Source organism: Oncorhynchus tshawytscha, linkage group LG02, assembly GCF_018296145.1.
Source record: "Oncorhynchus tshawytscha isolate Ot180627B linkage group LG02, Otsh_v2.0, whole genome shotgun sequence".
Lineage (NCBI taxonomy): Eukaryota > Metazoa > Chordata > Actinopteri > Salmoniformes > Salmonidae > Oncorhynchus > Oncorhynchus tshawytscha.
Window position 1 is genome coordinate 57,738,354 of NC_056430.1, and position 23,720 is coordinate 57,762,073.

General features: G+C 42.4%; 1 protein-coding gene across 2 annotated transcripts in view; it reads left to right on the forward strand.

Moving 5' to 3' along the window:
• Positions 1 to 17,167, forward strand: part of LOC112266517 (sulfotransferase 6B1-like) — a 36,872-nt gene extending 19,705 nt beyond the window's left edge. Inside the window, exons 5-8 of one of the 2 annotated variants that reach the window (XM_042301381.1) lie at positions 872 to 966; positions 3,038 to 3,194; positions 14,458 to 14,565; positions 16,510 to 17,167. In XM_042301381.1, coding sequence (XP_042157315.1) covers positions 872 to 966; positions 3,038 to 3,194; positions 14,458 to 14,565; positions 16,510 to 16,637 — 488 coding nt within the window. In that variant the 3' untranslated portion in view covers positions 16,638 to 17,167. The remainder of the gene's footprint in view (positions 1 to 871; positions 967 to 3,037; positions 3,195 to 14,457; positions 14,566 to 16,509) is intronic. The other variant, XM_042301390.1, reaches the window with a different exon arrangement.
• Positions 17,168 to 23,720: the final 6,553 nt, after the last annotated feature.

Genomic DNA, 23,720 nt, shown 5'->3' on the forward strand with positions numbered 1-23,720 from the left:
TGAGCATGTAAAAAATCTAGAATTGTGCTTTGCTTTGCAAGCACACCTAATAAGAGTATGTAAGAGTTCTAAAGTGGTCTTGCTTTCAACAAGCACATTAATAACATTGAGTGCTGAGACGTATACTACAAAACTAGCTATATCTATTTGGGATTTTCTAAAGCTAGCTAGCTTCAGTTAGCTTCACATTCCAACTCCGGCTTAAGCTCAATGAAGCTGTATTTATAAGAATATCAAATCACTTGTGTAACAATTAAAGTGGAACTGACAGCGTTTCAGCAAAATTAAATCTTGTTCATATTCACCCCCAGGAAGAGTGATGCATTTTTGTTTTTACGTTTTCTGACAAGTGAGCATTTTCACATTTTCATACATCCATAGAATGTTTGGAAAATAATTCTCACGAATTTAGCTAGGACTGGGTCTGAGTGGCTAGGAGAAAACTGAAAACTAGCTGTTGGCAGACAGGTTTCAAAAGGTAGTTATAGGAAATGATTTTTGAAATACTTTGAAATAGAAGTAATTAGCTTTACCACAAAAATACTAATATCTAAATACACATGTATTTGAACCCAGAGTGTGGCTGAAGGACAATCAGCACAATGTTTACAGACATTTCAGTTTTTAAACCTTTGAGCTGCTCTGTGTAAATGTCTTTTTAGCTGGCTACATCTGGCACATTTACAGAAGTCTTCACTGATGTCAGATAAATGCAATTAATGAAAATGAAATTCTTTCCACAGTATCGCACTAACAAATGGATAATCGCACTATAGTTATGGTACAATACAGCGCACTACAAAAACATTATGTACAGTCACATGACTGCTGAATGGATTCACCTTATGCTATATTTATTTATGTTTTACAGTGGCTTGGGGCTCTTACTTCAACCATGCCCTCGCCTGGGAGAAACTAATGGACAATCCTAACATATTGATGGTCACTTATGAGCAAATGAAGGAGGTAAAACCCATATTATGTATAGTGTTGCAAAAATAGTGAATATTGATGCACCAATGAAGGGAATGTTTTTCAGATTAATGGACTCTACAGTGAGTTGTGTGTGATGGTTCTGGATCCTAGTGGCCAATGTATTAAGTGTTTGGACAGGAAACGGAGAGGAGAGCGGGTATGAGGTGATGTTCAGAGAGGAGGCAACGGTCTAGTCAATAAAGTTCCCCACGGCACCGGAATCCACTAGCACTGTAGAAACAGTACATGAGGGACAGCCAGCTAGTGTGATCAACACTGAAAAGGGTTTGGCAGAAAATTATGAAGATTGGATACTCACACCTTCCCCAGGAGGTGGAAAATCATGTGACTGTCCCTCTGCTCTTGTGGATCCCGAGTTGGAACATAACGGACACTGCTGAAATTGGGGGCCTCCTTGACCACAATAAGGACAGAGCCCCAGCAGTTTCTGTCTGCGTCGCTCAGCCGCGGGGAGGCATGTGAACTTCACCTCCATTGGTTCAGGCTCTGCTACAGAGTCGTCACTGATGGAGGGAGAGAAGCGATGAGGGTACCAACGCTCCCGAAGTAGGTTAGCCAGATGGATGGCCATCATGATGAGTGCGTCCAAGGAGAGGCTGTCATCTCTACATGCCAGTTCTTCTGGACCTCCTCACGCAGTCCTCTTCTGAATAGCGTATGGAGTGCAGGCTCATTCCATCTGCTGAATGCTGCTACTGTCCGGAAGGTGAGCGCTTACTCGGCAGTCTGATCATCCTTCCGTAGTTGAAATAGGCGCTCACTCCCCTCTCTGTCCTCCAGTGGATGGTCAAATATACCTCTGAACAGAGCCATGAACCCCTCATACGAAGCCAGCGACTCCACTCCTCTCTCCCAGACTGCCGTAGCCCACACCCGCCCAGTCAGCAGAGAAATAACCGTAGCAACCTTGGACCTCTCAGTGGTGGGAATTCCCATCTGGTGTGCAAAATAGAGGGAGCACTGGAGTAGGTAGCCACTGCATTTAGATGGGGTTCTGTCATATTTGTCCGGGAGAAACAAACTGGCATCGCTGACCTGGGCAGACTGCTGAATGGACTGGTGTGCTGGCTCAATACAAAACAAGAGTGGCATCAGGACATGAAACACATAACTAATACTGCCTGGGAAATGGAACTAAGGGAGTGACAGATATAGGGAAGGTAATAAGTGAAGTGATGGAGTCCAGGTGTGTCTCATGATGAGGCGCAGGTGCGCGTAACGATGGTGCCAGGTGTGCATAATGATGGTAATCAGAACCAGTGATGAGTAAACCGGCAATGTCGAGCGCCGGAGAGGGGGAGCGGATGTAGATGTGAAAATATTAGGCCTAACTTTTGAAATGTACCAGTAAACTAACAGATTTTTTTGAGTTTTCATAACATGTTAAAGATATAAATAATACAATGAAATGTTTTTAATATAAAATAATTGATTCACAAAGCTGTATAACATAATCCTAAATTTAACCAATCAATTTACTGAATACCGTTGTTTACCATGAGGGTTTCAGCATGGAATATCCTTTCTATTTTATTTTACTATGCCAATATATCTTTGCTGTAAATGTTTTTGGGCCGAACCGGTCGGCAGTTCTGAGAAGTCAATAGTTGGAAGAGTTCCAGAAATAATTGGAAATCACATTTTTTCATTAATTAGGCTCTCTTGAACCACATGGTCTAACTACTAGACACAGATAAAAAAATATATATATATATATACATATATATATTAAGACGTTAATAAAAATATTGAAGTATAGACAGATTTTTGTATTATGTTAATTAAATTGACTCACGGGTGCATCAATCGACACTAAGGATTTTAATTACCAACATTTCCGATGTGGTAAATTACTGGGAGTTTAAAAAAAAAATCCTAATTATGTCTGAGTAATGTACATTTATATGTCGTTAATATTCACTTTTACCATTGTCTTATTGTCAATGATATATCATATTGATGTCCCCCTGGCTTTTTTGAGAGTTGTGGAATGCACAAAGTTGGATGTACAAGTTTAAACTCCACTCTGTTTATTCTTCAGAATCTAGGTCAGGGGGTGCAGCAGATATCCAAGTTCTTTGATTTCCCATTGACTGAAGAGCAAGTCCAGACAATTGCAAGGCAGAGCACCTTCAATGCTATGAAGGAAAGTTCCAAGAACACCCATGGAAAACATGGCAATGTGTTTTTCCGAAAAGGTAAGTTCATAATAATTCAAATAAATTGTATTCACTTTACTTTATTCCTCTCATTATTGTCCCCCACGATGAAACTTTACTTTATTCTTCTCATTATTGTCCCCCACGATGAAATCGGGTAGGGGATTGTGGAATGGTCTGGGTCCGTAATTTCCTGAAATAATTTACTGAATCTCACCAGTGAAGAGGTGAAGTCAGGGATAACTTGGGCTGTCTGTCTTTCTGTCTTTCCAGCAGTTTTTGTATGGAGGTCAATGAGAATGTCAAATCGCTAAGCCATTTCCTGGTTGCTAAAATTCTAATAGTTTGCCTAATTTCAGTTTGTGACAAAACAAGCCGTCATTGTGTAGAGAATCATTTTACCATCTGAACCGCTGTGAAATATCTTTTCCATAACCTAACATATTGTATTTTCATCTTTTTGAAGCTCGTGTAAAAAAAAAAACTGAAAATAAAAGACGCAAAAACGAAATGTAAGAACTGGAAGTATAAAAATAGCGCAAATAGAAAGTTGTCTAACTGGGAGTCTTGTGAGTGAAAACATCCGAAGATCGTCAAAGGTAAACGATTAATTTGATTGCTTTTCTGATTTTCGTGACCAAGTTACCTGATGCTAAGTGTACTTAATGTTTTGTCGAGCGATCGATAAACTAACACAAACGCTTGTATTGCTTTCACTGTAAAGCATCATTTCAAAATCTGAGATGACAGGTGGATTAAAAAAAGGCTAAGCTGTGTTTTGCAATATTGCACTTGTGATTTCATGAATATGAATATTTTCTAGTAATATTATTTGACTGTGGCGCTATGCTATTCAGCGTTGCTGATGACAATTATCCCGGATCCGGTATGGGTGGTTCAGAAAGGTTAACACACATAATTGTAGAATTCGTAGGCGATTGAATAAACCCCCACTTCCTTCTATTCTGCTAGCAAACGTGCAATCTTTGGAGAATAAAATCGATGACCTACGCGGAAGATTAAACTACCAACAGGACATTCAAAACTGTATATCTCATGGTTCACGGAGTTGTGGCTAAACGATGACACTATTAAAATACAGCAGGCTGGTTATACGCTGTCCCGGCAGGATAAAACAGCGGCGTCTGGTAAGACAAGGGGCGGCAGAGTATGTATTTTTGTAAATAACAGCTGGTGCACGATATCTTAGGAAGTCTCAAGCTATTGCTCGCGTGAGGTAGAGTATCTCACGATAAGCTGTAGACAACACTATCTACCTAGAGAGTTTTCATCTGTATTTTTTTGTAGCTGTTTACATACCACCACAGAAGGAGCCTGGGACTAAGATAGCATTGAATGAGTTTTATTCTGCCATAAGCAAACAAGAAAACGCTCACCCAGATGTGGCGTTCCTAGTAGCCGGGGACTTTAATGCAGGGAAACTTAAATCCAGTAGGACTTGTAAACCATTACAGACTACAAAGGGAAGCACTGCCGAGAGCTGCCTAGTGACACGAGCCTACCAGACGAGCTAAACTACTTCTATGCTATCTTCGAGGCAAATAACACTGAACCATGCATGAGAGCACCAGCTGTTCCGGAAGACTGTGTGATCACGCTCTCCGCAGCCAATGTGAGTAAGACATTTAAACAGGTCAACATTTACAGGGCCGCAGGGCCAGACGGATTACCAGGATGTGTACTGCGAGCATGCGTTGACCAACTGGCAAGTGTCTTCACTGACATTTTCAACCTCTCCCTGTCCAAGTCTGTAATACCAACATGTTTTAAGGAGACCACCATAGTGCCTGTGTCCAAGAACACTAAAGTAACCTGCCTAAATGACCACCGACCCGTAGCACTCAAATCTGTAGCCAAGAAGTGCTTTGAAAGGCTGGTCATGGCTCACGTCAACACCATTATCCCAAAAACCCTAGACCCACTCCAATTTGCATACCGCTCTAACAGATCATGCAATCTCGATTGCATTCCACATGGACCTTTCTCACCTAGACAAAAGGAAACCCTATGTGAGAATGCTGTTCATTGACTACAGCTCAGCATTCAACACCATGGTGCCCTCAAAGTTCATCACTAAGCTAAGGACCCTGGGACTAAACACCTCCCTCTGCAACTGGATCCTGGGCTTCCTGAAGGGCCGCCTCACAGGTGGTAAGGGTAGGTAACATCACATCCGCCACGCTGATCCTCAACACAGGGGCCCCTCAGGCGTGCATGCTCAGTCCCCTCCTGTACTCCCTGTTCACCCACGACTGCATGGCCAGGCACAGCTCCAACAACATTATTAAGTTCAACGACGAGACAGCCTATAGGGAGGTGGTCAGAGACCTGGCCGTGTGGTGCCAGGACAACAACCTCTCCCTCAACATGATCAAGACAAAGGAGATGATTGTGGACTACAGGAAAAAGATTTGGCATGGGTCCTTGCCAATGATATATTGACCTATAAGTAACATTGGAAATTGCAAGGCAGGTAATTGATCTAAATGGATTATTGTAAGAATATAGGATTAAACATTCATACAAACATTTAATCTTAAATGTAAACATGATTAAAATATAAATGTGAAACATTACAATATAATTTGTCACTTGAAATACCTTGATAAAACTATAATTGAATTAAAACAGATTATATTAACTCAATCATGATTGGCTTGATTTAGATACCAATTTTAGATGTGGACAGTTCAGAGATATATATTTTTTTAAATAAGAAATGACAGTACTGTATTAGTTCTTCATGGATTACATTAATTGGAAATGAGAAAATAAGTACACCAACATGAGCTTCTATTCATAAAATGTGTAGAGTAAATTGCTAATGTAGATTATCTGTGGTAAACAAGGAAATACTTTAATTCAGTTGTACGGAATGATTGTCAATAGTTAAGTCTTTGCTTAGTCTGCTCAAATAGTAGGTTTAGTTTATACCAAATATAAAACCCGCCAAATAGTCTTGAAAAATGTTGTCAGCATCCAGGACTAAAATGTAACACTTTTGTGAGCATTAATACAGTGGCCAAAAGTGGTTGCAATTGAGATTAGCAGTGTGGGTGATTTTAGCTCATATTAATGTCATGACAAAAAAAATCACCTTGTGTTGAGACAATGTTAGTTGCAATTGACCGGTTAACATCTTGAATGATAATAAAAAATGTAGATTTCTGACCTAAATTGACATCCCCAAAAGTATTCAGGTGTTGCAAATGTTTGGTATACTCAAGAGTACACTATAACTCAGTGAAGATCAACGGGATCTCCAAATTAGAATTCCCTGAGACCGGGTCTGCTAGCTTGTATGATTTCCACCTAAATACTCTGACCCAAAAGTAATTATTTTTGATGAGATGGCCAAAAACAATTACTAGAGAGAGAATAAAGTAGACGGTGCGCGTCAAACATCTGATTTTTGACCCTATCTCCGGATGACGCGTATATGCCCAAATATGGTTATCCGGCCTGGACATCCTTGTGGGAAGATGTCATGTGGTTATGGCCATATAAGTGCATCCTGTTTCTGTTGTAACATGTTAGAGGGTGTGTTATTTTATATCTATATTGCATCTATTCCTTTGAAGTTGTCATGATGATTGATGTGTAGGGACCTGGTTGAACTGGGGGGGGGTGTTTGAACATTTCAAAGAGGTTGGCCCCACACCCCACCTATTTTATTACCCTTAGGGCTGCTGTCTATGAAGCAGGAATGTCCGGGGGGAATTGTATTTACAGCAGACGCATTATAAATAAGACCCAGAACAACACATGCGGCCTCAGAACACTAAACAAGATTTTAAAAATAAACATGGATTTTGTGATCAGTGGCAAAGCAGTGATGACCGTAACAACGGAAGTAGGACCGCGGCTGAAACATAGAGAAAGGGCCAAGTATAAAGCATCGATATATGATGCACCAAAGAAGCGGTTTCTAAGTGTGTATAGAACCCAAAAATTGCCCGCAACTGCACTGAAAGATCAAGTGATGATGTCTAATGGACAGCATTGGGGGTATCAGTTTGATTACCAGGCCTGTAGAGTAAAACTCTATTCCGTAGCCGAAGGAGAAGAATATACAGACCAGACTTTAGAAGTGGACTACGGGCTTGAAGACTGGACGGTTATTCGCAAGGTTGTGTGTCCCGAACTGAAAGTGATCACAAAGGGGTATAGCATGTTCATGGGCTAATAGACCCGTTGGGAAGGTACCCCTGACTCCTCAGGAAGAGTATTTCACAGGGTGAAAATACAAAGAAAGAATGGACTTCCATGTGGATGCGTGGAGTTCTATATCAGCAACGAGGAAACCCGCAACAAAATCATTCTTGATGGTGGCCTGACTGGGCATTTTAGGTTGCGCATGCTTATTCCTTATAAAGTTGGGATCTAATGGAATTGAAAATGTTAGTTGTTGGACGCTCTTTCTGTACAGAGCCAACAGCGGCAGAGCATTTTTCGGCTAAGGAAGTGCATTATAAATACGAATCCTGAGGATTATGATTCAAAGGAACCCCAAGAAGGTACATCCTCAGAAGGGTCAGCCCCTGAAGAAAACTAAGTACGTGGCTGCATTAATAACCACACACTGATACCCAAAGGACTGGTTCACCAATAAAAGGAGTGCCCATAAAGCCTCCGGTTCATCATTTCAGCATATACCATGGATATTCATACAACATACCAGGACTCTGATACGTCATGGGGGCCATACCCTAAGGACTCTATGCCACGCAGCCCACCATTCTACTCCCCCCAGGCAAGACCCCCGAAACATCCAACATGTACACAGCTTGAGGATGTGTTTGATGGGGTGGTCAGTACTATTTTTGTGGACATCATCAAGGCCTCTGTAACCACACTTTTAGACGTGGTGATTGGAGAGTATATAAGAGAAAAATGCATAGGTTGTGAGATCAATCACCCCAGCCAGCGCAGTCATCCGTGCCTATACGAGCCCCCAAGATACTACTTCTTCAACCATTTTGAGTAGCTGGTGAAAAGACTGTGGTCCTGCAGGTTTATACCTTCGCTGGTCAGAGCCCTGGAGTCTATGGGTCTTGTGCCATCTATTCCCAGAGTTTACAGGGTAACGGAGGCTTTCCTACATGAATTGAAGGAGGCGATCTACATCCACAAGAAACTCAAAGAAATCTGAGACACCCTGGTGGACGACAACAAATACAGGGAAGCGGTGGTGGCTGATGTGATGACTTTCTGGCTCAATAAACCCCAAGAGGCCGAGTGACAATACATATTTGTTAATTAGATGTAAAGCAATGGGTAACTATATGCATACAATGTTAGAGAGAATAAATACATTTTTTCTTTTGAGAAAACTTTACAAATGTTATGCATCAAATTATTGAAAATAAAGTGAACAATGTATCGTTCTACACAACCCACAAAACCTGTGCTAATTTAGAGCGTGTGCTAAAAATGGAGCAAATCATGAATCATGTACAATATATGGGCAAGAGTCTACAATGGACACAACGGGTATCCCGTCTTGTGGATGATTCTGAAGAACTAGAAACAACTTTGTCTAAGATTTTACTTCATTTGTTTGAAACACCATTTAATTGTAACATGTATCATATTTGTTGTTTATATACTTATATAGCGGATATGTGTTTTAAAAATTCAGCGAATACAAGCCTGTAAATCTAAACCAAATATACAAGGTGTTGCATGCATGGATCGTTGAGAAAACAGGGACAAGTATCCTGCAACGAATCCTGAATTGTCTGTATACGTAATACTTGATGTTTGCAAAAATAAAAATTCAAAATGAAAATGAAATGTTGTCGTTATTTGAAAGTGGCTCATTAACGTTATTGTACCTCAGAGAGGCAAGAAGGATGGCGGAGCAGAAAAACATTTATTATACCCCCTCTAAACCTGGATCTTATGGGGGTAAGGAGCATTTACAGAGAGCTGTAGCCGGAGAAACAGGTAGCCAGTTAAGCGCTGCTCAAGCGAATGAGTGGTTAGCAGAGCAGGATGCTTATACTCTACATAAACCTGTACGAAAACCATTTCCGAGAAATATAGTTGTTTCTACTCATCCCTTGTCCATAATGCAGCCGTGATCCTTCTTGGCGGTCTGTCAGCTGTAAACACAAAAATAGCTGTTAATATAGGGCGCACACTTTTTGTTTTTAATGTATAAATATTCTTATGGATTTTATTATTGGATTTACGTCGACAATAGTGTGATGGGGGCTGGCTGCACGCGTTTTGCTCCGCGGAATCGCCTTCTAACGAAGGCAGTTCCAAATAATGTATTCCCTGGAGCAACTGCGTAAAGGACGGATACCCTACAAACGTTAGATAATATTAACATATATTTATACAATATATATACATTTTAAATTATAAGAATACGCGTATTTGACATGTTACTTACAAAATCGTTGTCCCCGGTTTAAAAAAACATATAACTCCTGTTTAATATTACAATAATATCAATACTTTTCAATACCTAACGCCTTCAAATCTAATATATTATTTTCACTAACTCACCTTCAGAAAGCTCCATTAGGACGGATTCACAGATGGTCTTTGTCTTTTAGCTGTTCTGGGCTGCTGGCCTTGTCTGGAGTTGCGCTTTTGCCGTTCGTACAGAGGGGATAGTATCTGTTGTCACTCGCTCCGTGGTCGTGGCTCAAAGGAGAGATATTCTGTAATGATCTTACAGAGCGGGGGTGCCGTTTTTTCGGGCGGCATCCCGTATGCAAAATATGGCCGATAGTACCTGTGAATGTTTAGAGACCCCAAAACCACAGGTGGTTGTCTCGACATATTCTGTCTTCCGGTATTTCCTTTTGATTTGCTACACCCTCATGGGTAGCCGTTTGGGGGGTGTCCAATATAAATGTATAGACCTGGGTGGGGGCCGTTTGTATATGCACTGATTAGAAATAACATGTTTTTTTATTTTTTTTATTTCACCTTTATTTAACCAGGTAGGCTAGTTGAGAACAAGTTCTCATTTGCAACTGCGACCTGGCCAAGATAAAGCATAGCAGTGTGAACAGACAACACAGAGTTACACATGGAGTAAACAATTAACAAGTCAATAACACAGTAGATAAAAAAGGGGAGTCTATATACATTGTGTGCAAAAGGCATGAGGAGGTAGGCGGATAATTACAATTTTGCAGATTAACACTGGAGTGATAAATGATCAGATGGTCATGTACAGGTAGATATATTGGTGTGCAAAAGAGCAGAAAAGTAAATAAATAAAAACATTATGGGGATGAGGTAGGTAAAAATGGGTGGGCTATTTACCGATAGACTATGTACAGCTGCAGTGATCGGTTAGCTGCTCAGATAGCAGATGTTTGAAGTTGGTGAGGGAGATAAAAGTCTCCAACTTCAGCGATTTTTGCAATTCGTTCCAGTCACAGGCAGCAGAGAACTGGAATGAAAGGCGGCCAAATGAGGTGTTGGCTTTAGGGATGATCAGTGAGATACACCTGCTGGAGCGCGTGCTATGGATGGGTGTTGCCATCGTGACCAGTGAACTGAGATAAGGCGGAGCTTTACCTAGCATGGACTTGTAGATGACCTGGAGCCAGTGGGTCTGGCGACGAATATGTAGCGAGGGCCAGCCGACTAGAGCATACAAGTCGCAGTGGTGGGATGTATAAGGTGCTTTAGTGACAAAACGGATGGCACTGTGATAAACCGCATCCAGTTTGCTGAGTAGAGTGTTGGAAGCAATTTTGTAGATGACATCGCCGAAGTCGAGGATCGGTAGGATAGTCAGTTTTACTAGGGTAAGTTTGGCGGCGTGAGTGAAGGAGGCTTTGTTGCGGAATAGAAAGCCGACTCTTGATTTGATTTTTGATTGGAGATGTTTGATATGAGTCTGGAAGGAGAGTTTACAGTCTAGCCAGACACCTAGGTACTTATAGATGTCCACATATTCAAGGTCGGAACCATCCAGGGTGGTGATGCTGGTCAGGCGTGCGGGTACAGGCAGCGAACGGTTGAAAAGCATGCATTTGGTTTTACTAGCGTTTAAGAGCAGTTGGAGGCCACGGAAGGAGTGTTGTATGGCATTGAAGCTCGTTTGGAGGTTAGATAGCACAGTGTCCAAGGACGGGCCGGAAGTATATAGAATGGTGTCGTCTGCGTAGAGGTGGATCAGGGAATCGCCCGCAGCAAGAGCAACATCATTGATATATACAGAGAAAAGAGTCGGCCCGAGAATTGAACCCTGTGGCACCCCCATAGAGACTGCCAGAGGACCGGACAGCATGCCCTCCGATTTGACACACTGAACTCTGTCTGCAAAGTAATTGGTGAACCAGGCAAGGCAGTCATCCGAAAAACCAAGGCTACTGAGTCTGCCGATAAGAAAACGGCTGATTGACAGAGTTGAAAGCATTGGCAAGGTCGATGAAGACGGCTGCACAGTACTGTATTTTATCGATGGCGGTTATGATATCGTTTAGTACCTTGAGCGTGGCTGAGGTGCACCCGTGACTGGCTCGGAAACCAGATTGCACAGCGGAGAAGGTACGGTGGGATTCGAGATGGTCAGTGACCTGTTTGCTGACTTGGCTTTCGAAGACCTTAGATAGGCAGGGCAGGATGGATATAGGTCTGTAACAGTTTGGGTCCAGGGTGTCTCCCCCTTTGAAGAGGGGGATGACTGCGGCAGCTTTCCAATCCTTGGGGATCTCAGACGATATGAAAGAGAGGTTGAACAGACTGGTAATAGGGGTTGCGACAATGGCGGCGGATAGTTTCAGAAATAGAGGGTCCAGATTGTCAAGCCTAGCTGATTTGTACGGGTCCAGGTTTTGCAGCTCTTTCAGAACATCTGCTATCTGGATTTGGGTAAAGGAGAACCTGGAGAGGCTTGGGCGAGCAGCTGCGGGGGGGCGGAGCTGTTGGCCGGGGTTGGAGTAGCCAGGCGGAAGGCATGGCCAGCCGTTGAGAAATGCTTGTTGAAGTTTTCGATAATCATGGATTTATCGGTGGTGACCGTGTTACCTAGCCTCAGTGCAGTGGGCAGCTGGGAGGAGGTGCTCTTGTTGGACTTCACATTGTCCCAGAACTTTTTGGAGTTGGAGCTACAGGATGCAAATTTCTGCCTGAAGAAGCTGGCCTTAGCTTTCCTGACTGACTGCGTGTATTGGTTCCTGACTTCCCTGAACAGTTGCATATCGCAGGGACTATTCGATGCTATTGCAGTCCGCCACAGGATGTTTTTGTGCTGGTCGAGGGCAGTCAGGTCTGGAGTGAACCAAGGCTTATATCTGTTCTTAGTTCTGCATTTTTTGAACGGAGCATGCTTATCTAAAATGGTGACTTTAAAAGTTACTTTTAAAGAATGACCAGGCATCCTCAACTGACGGGATGAGGTCAATGTCCTTCCAGGATACCCGGGCCAGGTCGATTAGAAAGGCCTGCTCACAGAAGTGTTTTAGGGAGCGTTTGACAGTGCTGGGGTGGTCGTTTGACTGCGGCTGGCGGAGGGCCAGTTGGTCAGGATGACGTCTATGAGGGTGCCCTTGTTTACAGATTTAGGGTTGTACCTGGTGGGTTCCTTGATGACTTGTGTGAGATTGAGGGCATCTAGCTTAGATTGTAGGACTGCCGGGGTGTTAAGCATATCCCAGTTTAGGTCACCTAACAGAACAAACTCTGAAGCTAGATGGGGGGCGATCAATTCACAAATGGTGTCCAGGGCACAGCTGGGAGCTGAGGGGGGTCGGTAGCAGGCAGCAACAGTGAGAGACTTATTTCTGGAGAGAGTAATTTTCAAAATTAGTAGTTCGAACTGTTTGGGTATGGACCTGGAAAGTATGACATTACTTTGCAGGCTATCTCTGCAGTAGACTGCAACTCCTCCCCCTTTGGCAGTTCTATCTTGACGGAAAATGTTATAGTTGGGTATGGAAATCTCAGAATTTTTGGTGGCCTTCCTGAGCCAGGATTCAGACACGGCAAGGACATCAGGGTTAGCAGAGTGTGCTAAAGCAAGTGAGTAAAACAAACTTAGGGAGGAGGCTTCTGATGTTGACATGCATGAAACCAAGGCTTTTTCGATCACAGAAGTCAACAAATGAGGGTGCCTGGGGACATGCAGGGCCTGGGTTTACCTCCACATCACCCGCGGAACAGAGGAGGAGTAGAATGAGGGTGCGGCTAAAGGCTATCAAAACTGGTCGCCTAGAGCGTTGGGGACAGAGAATAAAAGGAGCAGATTTCTGGGCATGGTAGAATATATTCAGGGCATAATGCGCAGACAGGGGTATGGTGGGGTGCGGGTACAGCAGAGGTAAGCCCAGGCACTGGGTGATGATGAGAGAGGTTGTATCACTGGACATGCTGGTTGTAATGGCTGAGGTCACCGCATGTGTGGGAGGTGGGACAAAGGAGGTATCAGGGGTATGAAGGGTGGAACTAGGGGCTCCATTGTAAACTAAAACAATGATAACTAACCTGAACAACAGTATACAAGGCATGTTGACATTTGAGAGAGACATACAGCGAGGCATACAGTAATCACAGGTGTTGAATTGGGAGAGCTAGCTAAAACAGTAGCTAAAACAGTAGGTGAGACAACAACAGCTAATCAGCTAGCACAACAACAGCAGGTAAAATGGCGTTGACTAGGCAGGGAGGGTCGGATTAACTACACACAGAGCCTGAGTGCGGCTGGGGCCGACAGATAAAACATAAACAAGCAGAATGGAGTACCGTGATTAATGGACAGTCCAGCATGCATCAGCTATGTAGCCAAGCGATCAGTGTCCAGGGGGCAGCGGTGGATGGGGCAGGGAAGCTAGACTGGCGAGTAATTATCCAGGTTAAACCGTAGGAGGTTGTCTCGACAAGATATATTCTGCCAGGGTTGTTTGACTTTTTAGCCTCCCACGTCCTTGGGGGTGAGATAAATACGTATTTGAATTAATCGAAAGTGCCAAGCCCTATTGAAGAAACGCGCACAAAATCCTAAACAGCCTCACACACCTTTTTGGTTTCAAACGCCCCATGCAGAGACACACACACCCACCCCCGTTTTTGTTTTGAAACACACACACATACATTCCCGCACACGCACACACCCCCGTGCACGCACATGTCTTTCCGAAATCCTTTTTCTCCGGGACATACATGATGATAGAGCTAAAAGACAGAGCCCCTTCGTTAAAGGTGAGATACCTCTTTAAAACCATTTATTCAATTCATAATATTTAGTACAGACCTTTTTAAAACATGCTATAATTATTTAAACATTTTTACTATTCCTTTATTACAGATAAAGGGGCCGTCTATAGGTTTATACACCCGTCAGTTTCCAATTCACCATCGTCAAGACAGACTCTATTGCCCGCAGGATATCCCACACAAACTCCGTCAAGGCTCCGTAAGTTTTCACTCCAGAGATAGATCAAACGTCTGGCATGTAGACCCTGGGTATGTCTTAAGGATAGAAGCAGCCAGCGCCGTAATTGTTCACGATTTTGGAAAAGACTGTCCAGCTTATTCATCAGGGTTATGAATATAGGGTAATCAATCCATTTAAAGATAAACATGGGCATAAAAAAGTTTACATCCTTGCAGGCTTTGGAAAATACATATGAACTGACAGACTTCGTCACATTTGTACTATCAAATTGTTCACATGCTAAAATTGTCACTTTGGAGTCGGGGCTATACGACACTGAAGAAATCCTTATGGCTTTCAAATCACTGTGCCCGGACACAAGCTCTTCCAATGCATAGCCAGGCAGGTTTGTACCACTCAGGGCCTGCTCAACTTGACAGAGCGCTAGCCATATCTTAAGCCATTCTCTCATACGGAGCGCAGGAGAAAAACTCCCAGGTTTTTCATGATAAAGGGGTTTGGGACCGCAGTCTGTGAAAAATTTCACAGTTGAATCATCAGGTTGGAATATGTAAACCATATGTACATCACTCGTATCCAAAACTCGTTTAAAACATTCAGGGGCCTCACATAAAATGTCCTCGATGCCTTTATCATTGGGTTCGTGACAAGAGACGCATAGCACTCCGAGAATTGGCCTAGGAGACATAATGATCTGTTTAATGTTCTGAGTTTTATTTTTTAAATCTTGTTTAGTGTTCGGGGCCGCATATGTTGTTCTGGTTCTTATTTATAATGTGTCTGCCGCCAACACAATCCCCCCCCCATCCTCTTTGAAATGTTCAAACACATCCCCCCCAGGTCAACCAGGTCCCTACACATCAATCATCATGACAACTTCAAAGGAATAGATGCAATATAGAAATAAAATAACACACCCTCTAACACGTGACAACAGGAACAGGATGCACTTATATGGCCATAACCACGTGACACCTTCCCGCAAGGATGTCCTGGCCGGATGCCCATATTTGGGCATGTATGCGTCATCCGGACATAGGGTCATAAATCAGACGTTTGACGCACGCCATCTACTTTATTCTCTCTTACTAGTAATGCTACAAAGTTCTAGAAAGAACTGGAACACACCTTTCTGGGAAAAATAGTTTTTAATATATAATATAATATAACCAGTATTTTACATTTTATTTTATTTTTTCCAGAGCAATTGAAAGTAGTGAGTACATCTTCATACTGGTCCTCCGTAGGAATCAAACCCACAACCCTGGCATGCTATACCAACAGAGCCACACGGGACTATGTGAATGTTGATTGAATGATTTGTTTTCTGCTATTTAATGAAAGGCTTGCCCTACTCCTATAAAGGAAGCCCATTTTAATTCTTCGCTTTTTTACTAATTCATCAATATGCTTTCTGATAGATAGCTTCTCGTCAATCCAGATACCCATATATTTTTAGCGGGAACACAATAAATGTGGGCACCATCTGAGGTACAAATGCATAAATTACCAGAACTTTTTGGAAAATAACATATGCTTAGTTTTACCTGCAGGTACCAATTTCAGTTTAACAAGGGCTTTCTGCAAAGCAAAAAGGCAGATTGTAGCTCCAAGACAGCCTTGTCAACAGAATGCACAACCGAATAATCTGCATACAAGTGGAAGTTACAATTACCTACAGACCCAACCAATGTTGTTTGTATTTATAGAAAAGTCAAAGTACAGGGCCAAAATCAACCCCTTTGGGACACCCTTAGTAATTTCAAGGAAACATTTCAATTGGTGAAGAGGAGACTGAAACCACCCAAAACAAACAACAACTGAAAAGGGTTGTAGTAAAGGCTGTTTAAAACATTTCAAAATGAATATACAAGGATATTGGTGATGTCAGTTGTTGATGTTTTCACAGGTCCAAAAAGTTGATCTTCGCCTTTGATTTGTTCCCCTTGCCTTTCTGCCTAGGTGAAGTTGGAGATTGGAAGAACCATCTAAGTGAAGCCCAAAGTAAACAGATGGACGAGAAGTTTGAGAAGCACCTGGCTCACACTAAACTGGGGGCTAAGTTAAAATATGATATTTACTGCAAGTAGGGAGTTGAAATTTCCAGATCCAATGCAGAATGAGCATATTCAGAAAATTGAAATAGAAAAATGTTGCTCATGTCTACAGTAAGCCTAAACCTTCTGTAAGAATACTTAAAGATACATTTATAACGCAGATAACTAGAGATCAATGCAACTAGTTGTTTTTCAGTTCAGCATCTGTTTAGAATCTGTGTAGGGGTTCCAGTTTGGACTCATAGCTACACGTGGCAAGTTCTCATTGGTCCAAACTATCTACACATTAAAGCCTGAAACGGGATCCTTTGTATTCGGCCAATTTTACTGCAACAAATTCTAATTGGTTATTAACCACAGGCTAGGTTTTGATATAAACTACATCCTGTTTCTTTGTTCAATGAAGAAACAACAAGAACAGGGAAGAATGAACATCAACCATCCACTTTCCAGCATAACAACTATGATTTGTTATTTTTGAATTAATGTATTTTTCTCCCCCTTATTTGTTTTGAGGTCTGTGTTGTCGAAAAATAACATAAACAGAATAACCAACCAAATTTTCCAGCGGTATTTGCAGAGTTTTTCTTCTATTTTGACCAGAATATGAATAGTAAATTGATATGAATTTCATAATAATTTAGTTAGTTTTGGAATAAATCATAACTTAATTTTGTTGGGTGTTACAGAAACTATGTCTGTCTCCATAAATGTTGATTTAGCTTGTTTGACTTCAGACTGTAATAACCCAATGGAACTGTAGCTATGCAATGGATGAAAGAAGGGACTAGCTAAATAGACTGTTGCTTTATTCTTATCCAGAGAATCGTGTTAATGCAAGTGCACTAAGAACATGTATGGGCTGCATCCCAACACTCTTAACCATTTTTAATTTTTTTATTTCACCTTTATTTAACCAGGTAGGCCAGTTGAGAGCAGGTTTTTGTTTACAACTGTGACCTGGCCAACATAAAGCAAAGCAGTGCGACACAAACAACAACACAGAGTTACAAAGGAATAAACAAACGGACAGTCAATAACACAATAGAAAAAGTCGATATACAGTGTGTGCAAATGGCGTAAGGATGTGTAAGGCAATAAATAGGCCATAGTAGCGAAGTAATTACAAGTTAGCAAATTAACACTGGCTTGATAGATGTGCCAATGATGATGTGCAAGTAGAAATACTGGTGTGCAAAAGAGCAAAACAAGTAAATAAAAACAATATGGGAATGAGGTAGGTAGTTGGATGGGCTATTTACAGATGGGATGAGTACAGCTGCAGCGATCGGTAAGCTGCTCAGATAGCTGATGCTTAAAGTTTGTGAGGGAGATATAAGTCTCCAACTTCAGCGATTTTTGCAATTCGTTCCAGTCATTGGCAGCAGAGAACTGGAAGGAAAGGTGCCCAAAGAGGTGTTGGCTTTGGGGATGACCAGTGAGATATACCTGCTGGAGCATGTGCTACGGGTGGGTGTTGTTATGGTGACCAGTGAGCTGAGATAAGGCGGAGCTTTACCTAGCAAAGACTTGTAGATGACCTGGAGCCAGTGGGTCTGGTGACGAATATGTAGCGAGGGCCAGCTGATGACAGCATACAGGTCGTAGTGGTGGGTGGTATATGGGGCTTTGATGACAAAACGGATGGCACTGTGATTAGCAATGCTGTAGACTGATGCTGAAACTGATTCTGAAGTCAAACTTTACTCTACAAAAGTAGGCTCAACTACCATGGTTTTCCATGCAATAAATACAAAATATGGGAAGTAGCCCAAAAACTGATCATAGCGCAAATGTTATAACATTTGTGTGTGTTGCTCAAAATTATTATGGGGTTGGTTATTATTGTGACGTGTGCTCCCTCTCCGGCCTCTAGGTCACCAGGTTGCTTATTATTGCGCAAAGCGTCACGCGCATCAGCGCCCAATGACACTCACCTGGACTCCATCACCTCCTTGATTATTTATAATATTTATGTCACTCCCTTTGGTTCCTTCCCCAGTCATTATTGTTTCTGTTTCAGTTTCATGTCTATGCGTTGTTTGTGTTTCTTGTTTCGTATTATGTTTAGTTTATTTATTACATTTTTTACTCCCTGAACTTGCTTCCCGAATCCCAGCAGAATAACGCCTCACCAAAGGGAAACATCAGGGTGGGTTTTTATGTTGAAGGTAATGTCGGGTCTGGGTGTCAGTACCACAGCTACCGGAAAGGCCTCAGACGGTTTTGTCAGACTCTCATGCCTCAGCTGGCTTGACAGGTTCCCATGCCTCGACGGGTTCGACGGGTTCCCATGCCTCGGCGGGTTTGACGGGATCCCCTGCCTCAGCTGGTTCGACAGGTTTCCATACCTTAGCGGGATCGACAGGCTCCCATGCCTTAGCTGACTCGACAGGCTCCCTTGCCTCAGCGGGTTCGATAGGCTCACATGACTCAGCTGGGTGAACAGGTTCCCGTGCCTCAACCAAAGCAACCGGGGAGGTCTCAGCCGGCTCATCAGGCTTTCACACCTCAGCCGGTTTGTCAGGTTTCTGCGCCTCAGCGGAGATGACCAGTTCGCTCCTGATCCCCGGGATTGTCCCTTTGGTTGGCGTTCTGCTGCTGGACCAGTGTGCCAGCGAGGGGGGTACTGTCACGTATGTTCTCTCTCCGGCGCTCTGGGTTGCCATGCTCCCACGCCTCAGCCGGATTGACAGGTTCCCACACCTCACCAAAGGTGACCGGTCCGCTCCTGATCCCCGGGATCGTCATTTTGGTCGGCGTCGTGAGGGGGAACTGTCACGTGTGCTCCCTCTCTGGCCTCTAGGTCACTAGGCTGCTGATTATTGCACACAGTGTTATGCACATCAGCACTTATTGACACTCACCTGGACTCCATCACCTCCTTGATCATCTGCCCTATATATGTCACTCCCTTTGATTCCTTCCCCAAGCATTATTGTTTCTGTTTCAGTTTCATGTCTGTGCGTTGTTTGTGTTTCTTGTTTCGTATTATGTTTCGTTCATTTATTAAATTATTCACTCCCTGAACTTGCTTCCCGACTCCCAGCACACACGTTACAATTATGGTGCATTCAGTGTGTAGTGTCGTGGTTTCGATGTATATTCTCTTTTTTGACTGAGTTTGCCCCACCAATATTTCCATTAAAAAAAATATGGTATAGATATATTAATTAGTTCACATCATAGAAAAACCTATAAATGTTTTGCAACAAAAGAAAGTAGGTTTTTCTTATTGGACAAGTTGATATAGTACCTCCCCCCCAATTTTCGCCCGTGTGCCTCTGTGTCTAGTGAATACAACCCTGTCCCTGAGATTACACGTGGTAACCCACACACTCGCTGCAGTAGATTCACTTGTCAGTCACAGTCAATTGTCAGTCACTAGCTACAGACTGCTACAGAGCCTAATTGTAACGATATAGACAATTTTGACTTTGGGTCTTTGGTAACTACTGACAACACCCCTCTCCTACCTGCCTGGTTGCCTGCCTCATGAGAGAGTGAACACAAATTTTCCTGGGAAACAAGGTGTGTGTTAATAAAATCAGTTTGGATAATTCTAGATAGCTATATGTTGGTCTTCCTCTAAAACCAACAAAACTACTAATGTTATCTTCAGTTAACATTAGCTAGCTAGATTGATGAGCCGGCAGCTATCAATAATAATTTAGACTCACTGAATATGTGTTTGGCACAGAAAGATTAAACGATCTGCTGCTGCTACCCAAGGCCAAGAGACACAGAAGTTCCTGAAAAGGTTAGTCAACCAGTTTGTTGGTCCAGTAATGTTGTAATTTATTTTATTTCCACTGCTGGTGATTATTCACAAATGTTTCTGGTAACAACAAAAAACCTACAAATTCAACAATAGAAGCGCAATAGAGAACAAAAGAGGAAAGGCTCACCTCCCACTTGTGCCAGATCATGAGGATACCTGGACCTATTGAGATGTGCCTTTTGTTAAGTAAATCAGGTGTTAAATGAGGTGAAAAGAACACTGGAGTAAGACTTAAAATAATGAATAATTACAGAAGAACACTAGGTCAGATTATGAAAGAATAGGTTTTATGAAACATTTAAAAAAAAAACATTGTTACAAAGTCTACTGTGTACAGTGTAAAATACTTTTCTACATTGAAACATGTCTGTCTTTAAAAAAAAGTCAAAGTCACATGCTTAACATTGTTTGTTTATAGAGTGAAATTCATATTTAAAGACATTGTAACCATTCTTTGCATAACGCTCAGCCCTGCTATTGTAGTTCGCTACGCTACAGAGTATGTTGTCCATTGACGTTGAAATGAAAAAGAACAAAGTTTGTGGTAGTTTAAAAGAGTTTGATCCACCTTAGGCCAGGAGTGTTTCCAATTCACATGACCTGAAAATAACCCCCCAGCCTTATAGTCATAGCACTGATGAAAAAGGAAGCTATCTATTATAATAATAATAATAATAATCATATTTTGTCACAGCCTATGAATAGGACCGCAAGTTTGACCTGACCAGGTCATGAGATCAGGAAAAACTCCAGGCCCCAGAAAAGACGCATCAAAATTTGGACACACCACTTTTGAACTTGTGATGCCACCTTTGGCAACCACTCTAATCCTAATCAGTCAACACAAATCTGCTAAACTTTCTTTGAGCATTTTCCACAAACAAATCGCTTGCAATATTTACAAAACAGAATAATAATCCAATCTTTATTGATTTGTCCCTGTAGGGGAACTTGTTTTGGTGCTAAGTAGAACCCTTTTGAAGACCCATAAGAGGAGTATTTGATTTGCGCAGCAAACCCAGAGCTTCAATCACAAGAAAGATGCAAATGTGGCCAATCTTTGCGAATTAAAAAAAATGTTTTTAACAGAAAATAAAAGTTGCACACCCTCAAAACCCCTGCCTGCCCTATTTGTTATTATGGACGATGCGATGGATGCAGATTGGGTCGTAAGTGGCAGTCCCTCACAGTCCAGACCCGACATGGTGGTAGAGTGTTGGTCTGTGATCCATTTCAAACTTTCAATGCATAAATCATGAATCAAAATTGTGTCTATTGCAAGAAAATATTGTAATTTCACATAACTATACCACAAGGTCGTGAAAACTCTACCTGCTTAATTCACGAGGAGAAAACTAACTGGAACTAGCAACCTAGCCAAGTTACTAGTTAGTTAGCTATTTCTTAGCTAGGCTACCAGTTAGCTTTTTCCCCTTATCAAGCCTAGCTAGCTAGCCCTACTGGCTACTGAACAAATTAGCTAACATTTCTGATTGTAGGTACTGAGATTAGGGATGTTAATTTGCATAATTTAGTGAAATGAAATTGCCCTGTGTGTATTTTCTTTAGCATACACAGCCTATATTGAGGAGCGGAAAAGCCTATCAACTGTCAGAGAGCACAAGAGCAGCTTCTCAAAAAGCTGGTACTGGAGTGAAAGCATGTGTTTTTGTAAGCCCAGTTAGGGCTGGCCCTGGACGTTCTCATGCCTTAGGTGAGACAAAAACAACTGCTGTCCCCGGGGTTGGCAATAGGTTTGGCCTTGGCCAATTTTTTTCTCAGCTAAAAGTTGGAGGAACAGAACGGAATAGCAGCCCAATTCATTGGCCTACACTACAAATTAAACACAATGATTAACACACCTGGTTAGTAGGCTATATAATATGTTCAATACCATAGCCAATCTGATTTCATTGATAAAATCACCAATGTCTCTTAAAATTGTTTTTTAAATAATTCTTTGTGCATTGATTGGGGGAAAACACCTTGCGAGCAAGAGAAAATGTTGCACTTTGTACTGCACTTTCCTTAAATGCTCCTTCATGATTCAATCAAAGATACCCAGCATTTCCCCAAGCTTCAGAAAGTTCTCATTATTTTGCTCATTCAGCCTGTCGGTGGTCCCACGTAGCGCAATGTTCTGGGTGGCCATTACGCGAATCAGGGCTATGAGCCCTCCGCAGCACCTGCTGCCTGTGGAGAGCCTCTCGGCCAATAGCCCGATGGACTTGGGCATCGATAGTTTCCTTGGACACCAGCCTGATCTCCAGCTCCTTCCACCTCTAGAAACTATCTAGGTGGTCATGCGACTTATCATGTCAGCTGAGGAGATGGCTCAGATTTCTTCCAGTCACTGGTTCCATCCGTGACCAGTGCAGATTTGCACTCATGTGAAAAAAGTTTGCAGCAAAAACAGAAGGCTGCATCATTTTGCTTGGAATAGATTTGGTCATGGTCTCTCCTCTCTCTCCCCGTTCGACAACCTCCTATTGTATTGGTCCACTGAAAATGTTTGTTGCCCCTAATTGTTTGAATGTTAAATGACGAGACAGAGGCATTGATGCGAGTAACCAGTCTTGTTCAGTACATCACAATTACATCCGGGTATCTCTAGCACACCGGTAAGACACATGAGTTGCAGTAATGAACATTTACCAACAGATGGCATCACTGTGCCATCTTACACCCATAACATCTTCCCTTTAATAAAATAGGATAGGTTGAGTCAATTCAGTAACAAAACACACCTAGTAATAATTTCCAACATGAACAGTTTAGTTGTTTTTTTTTCTCAGGAAAGGTTTCACATTTTGATATTCTCTTCACTCTTATCTCTGACAATCCCTGATGGGAAACCTACAGATTAAGTCTTTTTGGTGGCTGGGACAGATGCCCGCAGCGTGAAAAGACAGGGGGTTTGTCTGTGAGGACTGCGGGTTTCAGCACAGGCGTGTCACCTGACTGTCTAAGGGGAGTATTGATGGGTGAGGGAGCGACCAACCTGTGATCCCATGGCTCTTCGCCCAGTGCCTCAGGCCCCATGTGACTTTCTGGTGTTCCGTCTTTTGTCATGCGACCCCTTTGACCATCAGGGTTCTGAGTAGGTGCTGGCTCAGCAATCCGAAGGTCAACCCTGTTACAACGGTACAGTGATCCATTCACTTCGACCAAGTAGGAGCGTGGTGCCACTTTCTGTACACAGGATCTGAGTCTCCAGAGGCCTGTCCGGTCCCCTGGTAGTGGCTTCATTTGCACCGTTTCACCCACCCTGAGCTCAGGTAAGTCTTTTGCTGATTTGTCGTAGATGAACTTGGAGACCTGTCTTCTGTGACGTA